The 6,968-nt window shown below is 34.8% G+C and overlaps 1 protein-coding gene across 1 annotated transcript in view; it reads left to right on the forward strand.

The window, feature by feature from the left end:
• Positions 1-1,648: 1,648 nt before the first annotated feature.
• Positions 1,649-6,968, forward strand: part of LOC108370405 (myb-like protein P) — a gene marked incomplete at its 5' end in the record, with an annotated part of 47,999 nt that continues 42,679 nt past the window's right edge. Inside the window, one exon of the mRNA XM_017625739.1 lies at positions 1,649-1,965. Within this exon, the coding sequence (XP_017481228.1) occupies positions 1,649-1,965 (317 nt within the window). The remainder of the gene's footprint in view (positions 1,966-6,968) is intronic.

A 6,968-nucleotide genomic window follows, 5' to 3' on the forward strand; every position in this document is an offset into this window, starting at 1 on the left:
AAAAAAAAAACATTTGCGTGTATTCTGTTATTGCTTCTGGTATCGAAACTGTCAAAAACTCCTCTAAATTTTGTCTTCTAAATCAAAGCGGTTGTATGAAATAAAACAATGAATAAAAAATAAATAAAACTGAAATTGGAAAAAATAAAAATTGTTGCAAGTTTAGTAAATTTATTTGCTTCTCGGATCATTTATACATCCTTTGCAAGGCCCAGTAATCAGCGGTTGTGCTGCTGAGTTGGGCGAACGTTCCAAAACGTGCCATTCAATCGCTTGTTTTGTATGGAAAAAGGTTTCACATGGGAATACGTAGATTTTAACAATTTAGAATTTTTGTGAGAAAAATTAAAAATATTTGACACAAATAATAAAAAAATCAAATCAGCTGCTCTACTGATTGCAATACTTTGGGAATTGGGCAAGACCATTTGTATAAAAGTTTGTGTAGTATTATTGGAAATGTTTAAGATTAATTTTCCAAGCTTTTAAATGTAGAAATCTTTTCTGCTTTATGTTTAATCAACTGAATTATCTGACATGACGTTACCTAGCGTTACGTTACGAAAATTTCCATTGAAAAAGTTTTGTTATTATTGTTCTTGAAAGAATTTTGTATGTAAAAAAACATACATTTAATGTAGAATATACTTTTTATTTTGACAACCGGGCCACAAGCGGTTCCATTTTTGGCTAATCTGTGCTTAATTATGTGAAAAAATCAGAGCATAAATAGGGTTTTTCAAAATATGATTATGATATGATATGAAATTAGATTTAGTGAAAAAAATTCAAATACCACTAAAGGATTAGCACGCTACGCCCATGTCTGCCCATAATACACTGAAAAAATTGGGTGGTCATATTTTATTTTTTTTTGTTTTAATTTTTAAAAATAAACCATTTTTTGTAAAGATCATAAGACCAGCATAGCCATTTTGNCCATATTTTATTTTTTTTTTAATTTTAAAAAATAAACCATTTTTTGTAAAGATCATAAGACCAGCATAGCCATTTTGAATCTAGATATGTACTACGGTTTTATTTTTTTAAGTTAGAACTTTTTTTTAGCGGAAAAATGTGATTTTAATGTTGAGAAAATGCGTGACTCTCTTCATTCAAAACCGGAAACATTTGGAATATTTACTAAAGTTTTGTAGTGTTGCCATCTATTTAAAAATTTATTTGGAATTTCGACGTCTTAACGCCATGCGGGTTCACTATTTAGTTAACTTTTCGTAGGTAAGGATTACCTAAAAGAAATAAAATTAACTCAGATCGGTATATGTATATGCCGATATTTTTCGGGCATCGATACTTTCTTTCGATACTACTTCCAAGTGAATGTATCGAAACCTGCAAGGTGTCGTTTCATCGCTCCATACCAAGTTCTAGTACTCTTTCAGAAATATTTCCAGATATATGCAATATGAAAATTCAACAAACAAAATCGGTGGAACCATTTCTGTAGCCTTGCGAACAGGAAAAAATCCTTTCAAAATAAATATGCATATCTATCTGCATATATTTGTATTAGTAAATATACTTGGTTGAGAGTATAAAATACAAATTCATACAGAGCTACTACTTACATATGTACATACATATATTCAAACCCTCCATAAATTATTTTCTTTCTTTTCCATTCCAGCTATTGCAGCACCTTTCGAGTATTTCGATGATCACGACCAACTCTCCTATGACTTGGATACCGAACAGTCAAAAGCTAAATATGATACACGTTTGCTGTCTGAGCAAATGCTGAAGTCGGAGAAATCCACCGAACGTTATGAAAGTGCTGACAGTCACAGTGCTGGTGGTGGGGGAATTGGGGAGAGCGTTGTTGCCAATTCGGAACTGGATGACGACACTGAGACGGAAGCCGATGCGGACGTAGATGATTTGCAACCGCATGAACGTGCGGCATCATGTCACAACAATGGCCACAAATATACACACGGTCAAAAGGTAAGCCACACCAAAGCACACAAGTCCTAACTAAAGCAAACAATCACATGAAAGAGCAGTTTAGCATAGCCTTTCGGAAATTAAAGAAGAAAGAAATTGAAATAAAAGTGGAGCAAGAAGAATTATTTTATTATATACTTATAATTACATGCGTTATGGGGTGGCTAGATCAAATGTTTTATAGTCAATTAAGTTAGCCCTAAGTAGCACACGGATGTACAGATTGGCGCAAATACATGAATTTTGGTACAAATCTTATTAGGTTGTACTTGATGGCGTCAGTAGAAGAAAAAATTGCTTACACCGTTTCGCTCCATTTTCCTAAGCCATATTTTAATTTGAGATAATTAGAAGTTGGATGCAAACTGCAGTTGCGAGACACAATTTTCCTTACAGGGTATGCCGGTTAAGTAAAAGGAATGGAAAATCAGAATACACACGTGTGCAGAGCAGCTCTTCACTTTTGACATGTTTTTGTGGCATATGTTAGCCTGCGAATAGTGACCCCATAATTCATCGTCTTGACTTCTCTAATCCCATATTCCCAAATGTACACAGAAAAACTCAGGTTCGTGGCATTCTAATGTACGTGCATTCATATGTGTGTAGTACATACATACGTACTGTGGTCAGAGCAATGCGGTTGTCACCACCACCACTTTCGGTGCTTAACTTCCCAGCGGCACTTGACTTGCTGAATCACTGATTCGTCGCCACCAGGTTTGGTGAGTGTGTTCTACGCAGTTTCAGGTGGAAAAAATAGATGCTACCTTTGGCAGTTGACATGTTTTAACGGCACATATACAGCTATGGTCAAAGATTTAGCACCAAAATAAACATGTATGAAATCCTTGTGGGCATACATATTTATCATTACACATACATAAGCGCATAACTTCATATACTATAAACAGTGTTGCCGTTTTGATCCATATACTTTAAGAAGATACTTTATTTTTTTGCTCATTTCGCGAGATACTTCAATTTTTCGTGTAGTACAAATTTTGATACATGTTAAATAGAAAATATTAATGTTAGTATGCAGTGGCAGCTTTTAAAATTTGATGGAAGATATTCAAGCGTTTTGGAGTCAAATAACTATGTATAAAGAGCTCACTTCATTAATTTTTAATTTTCTTTATTTGCCTCATAAGTAGCTCTGCTGCTGCAGAGAGTATATTTTCAGATTTAAAATTGATCCACAATGAAGAGAGAAATAGAATTTCATTACAAACTATTGAGAATATGATGAAGCGTATTCATAGTAAAAATAAAGTCGACACTGAAGGCAGTCTCAGCTTTTTGGCATAATTTCGAAGAGTTTAACGTGGAATGTATCACATAATTTGATAATTAACGTAAATGATCGACAGTTCATAATTTTAGGTATGTGCATATATTTGAATTCAAGTTTCTATAAAATCTATACATAATATTTTTGTTCGTCTCTATACAAGATTAAAAACAAGCATCACTTTTTTGATAGATTGTCACAGTATGTAAAATATTTTTCTTTATGTACATACATATGTAGGTGTGTGAATGCGAATTACATGAATTTTCGGTTATTGATAATAATAAAAAGCAAAGATAATGAACCAAATAGCATTTGTTTTAGTTTTTCCTAACTTGATACTTTGATACTTAAATAAAAATTTTGTGATACATTTGATCCATTTTTTGTTTCTTTTACGATACATTTTTTCATGACTATAAATATACATAGATAAGTACGTATATGGGCAAATCTAAAAAACAGGTACACTGTCATAACAAAACGCACCGTGTATACCGCCTATTAAAAACTACATACAAAATTCGTATGCTTTTAATATTTTTTTTGAATAAAAACATCTACATACATGTAACTCAAAATTTATGCAACAACCCAGCAAACATTTGGAGTCATAAATTAGTATTTAAGGAGTCCCATTTCGGAGCCTTTGTGCTCATAATGAGCTCATTTAAGAGTCCGAAATGAGGGTGCTTCCCTTCCTGCGAAGGTCGACCTATATGAGCTTAAATTCATACATCAAATGAGCTTCAATATGAGTCATATTGGACTCTTATTGGCCTCATAAATGCCTACTTTCGGAGTCTCATTGTATGCTGTTCTGTGACTCTTATTGGCTTTATTCTTCAACTCTCTTAATGAACTTACTTTAGAGCCATGTTAGCAAGGAATTCATTTCAAATACTGTTGCATATTTATATACAAACCTCTGCGCANCAATTTCTAGTCGTTACTGTTTTTATACTGGCACAAAGTGCTGGCTCATAACTTGGATCATATATGACTCCTAAAAGATTCATATAAGAGTAAAAAAATGTTTGTTTTTGAAACTCATATTTCTTACTTACCTAGGACTCCAGATGCTTCAATAGGAGACTTCATATCTAAGCTAAGGACTTCCGAACAAAAAGCTTTTTAAAGTGTTGGGCTACAGAAAAAAACTTAACGCAAAGGATAAAGCGCCACGCATAATAACCCACATTAGTGGATAAAAACGAGACAAAGGATATTTGAGTTATAAAAATTTTAAAAAGTAGGAAACTATTTCAGTTAAGATATATGAGCACACATATTGATCCACTTTTTTCTTCACCAGAAAAGAATTGCGAGTCCCAATCGGTACAGAATCTATATATAAATACGCTGTTCATTTGGCGATCCTACCGAATGGATTTCAAAACCAAGAACATCATCGAAAGGTATTTTTCTGTAGATGACGAGAGTTTTTATGGTTTCAAAATTGGTTAAAAATTATGGCCAAAACTGTCGTTTGAAAATTTCCATATTTGTGCATAGTTGTTGTTGCAAAGACATCGACGACAATCGAAGTTTTTAGAATTTTCAAAATATATCGAGTTATCAAAATTTCAAGGTTAAGTGAGTTTACCGGATCATCACTGCTTCTCGAAACTTATCGTGCTACCAGAGCGTAGGGAATCATCGAAATTCGTCGATAGCTTTCAAAAAATATGGAGCTATCAAACTTAACGAAGTTATCGAAATTTATAAAGGTACCGAAAGTATATCGAGATATCGATTTACATCGAGATATGTATATCGAAATGTATCGATCCATGTAAAGGCATAGCTGTCGAATTTTAATGAAATTAGTCGAGATATCGTATTTGGTTGAGTCATCCGATTTTGTTGAGTTGTCGGATTTAAACGTTTTTTAAACCCAATGAGTTATCGAAATTTATCGACAAACTGAAATGCATCGGGTCAAGTCCAAGTGCTGCCAAAGTCCTCCAAAGACCATCAAAGATATAAAACATTGTAGTCACGTTTTAGTTCCAAAGCAAGAGATTTTCCGGTAAGTAATTATGTGCATTATAAGTTAAACGACGTGCTAAGTTAGAAAACCTCTCCAAGATCTCAAAAACACTTGAAAAACGGTCAAATTTCGACAGTAACTGGCACTCCTAGTACCTAATTCGAAATTTTTAAAAAGCGTAGACTTCAATTTTAAGCACCAGCAATAAGAAACTTTAATCTTCTAATAAATAGTTGCCAACAATCCAATTGTCTTTAGAACTCCTTGAGATGCTAGCCGTGCCAGGCAAATTAAATGCTTCATTAAATTTAAATATTTACTTAACTGCTTGTATTATTGCTTCATTTACGCAAACATACACTAGCACATAGACTCGTCGTACAATTGCTAATGTTATGCGATTTAACTAAGGAGCAGTACACTCTCTACTCCATGCCCCGGCGATGTTTTAGTTTAGCGCCTTCCAAGTTATTTGCCCAACTGTTGACATAAGCTTCTTTCAGTAGTAATTCGACCTTAATTAAGCGAGAAATGGACATTGGCCGCAAATTCGAGTAGATACTACGCTGCTATACTAGCTTTGTATACTTCCTCAAAGCTAAGAAATTTAATGACCGCCAGTTATTCGAGATATGGTTGAGTTCAGCTATTAGAGCTCGCCCCACTCAGCTCCTTTCGAGCAATTGGTTTTTATTTTGTGTGAAGTTTATCTGTTGCGTGAGTACTATTAACGTTTATTTTGACACTTTTACAAGTCATTTGTCGATTTTGTGATGCAAAGATTGTTGTGAATTTTAAATTATCTAGGCTAGTTTGTTGTTTGATGACATGGAAGTGTTGGCATTATATTAATGGGGAGGCGAAATTAAAAGCATTTTCTTTTATACAAAAAAGTTTGCCATTTTTCTGGCGGTGGTTGGATGGTGCCACCAGTAAATTTTTAAACAGAGGGGTCGAAGCTTAGTGGAAGGGTCGGTGAAGACGGCTTTTACACGGAGCTCTCCATCAACCTTAAATTTAGGTTTATAAGGCGAAGGTTCCTACTGTTAAGGAAGCTGTCGATTGGCTGCTGTTGAACGCGCTAACGGTAAAAGGTTAAACATTTACTCAGACAGCGTGGCGACAATCAAAGCTTTTGGGCTCATTTATGGTACGCTCGGAGCTCGTTGATGAATGCCTCAGCTCACTTCCGATAGCGTCGCATTATTACCATTTTTGACTTGTGGCTTGGCGGCTGATGAACTGACCAGAGGCGGCACCTTTGTGGCAATATCGCCAAGAAAAGCGACAGTAGGAACTTCCTTGATATCATTCTGGCCGAGGTTGAACCGGAGACGGTCTAGGGAACTCCTCATGCTCGGGAAGCCGGATCTCTCTATTCCGGAAGGTGTACTGACTAGCCCCGGTTCTATTAGGTGCTTGATTTCGTACATTCTGAGTAGTCCGGAAGAGATCTCTAGAACCAACATTTCCGCTTGCAAAACTTCGTTCACGATACACTGTTTCTCACAGATGACCAACGATCGTTCCCTGGTTAAACCGAGCAAATATACCCTGAGCTTCATAAAAATCTGATAACTTTTACCATTTTCCACATAGAGCATATTGCTAAGTTAGAATGAAAAGTTTCTAAGACCATTCTAACAAATTTTACATGATTCGAAACAAGTTTCTTCAACCTAGTGTATGAGAACTTATTTTAGATTGAAATAAAAA

Source organism: Rhagoletis zephyria, unplaced genomic scaffold (genome assembly GCF_001687245.7).
Source record: "Rhagoletis zephyria isolate East Lansing unplaced genomic scaffold, Rhagoletis_zephyria_1.1 Rzeph_scaffold_04199, whole genome shotgun sequence".
NCBI lineage: Eukaryota > Metazoa > Arthropoda > Insecta > Diptera > Tephritidae > Rhagoletis > Rhagoletis zephyria.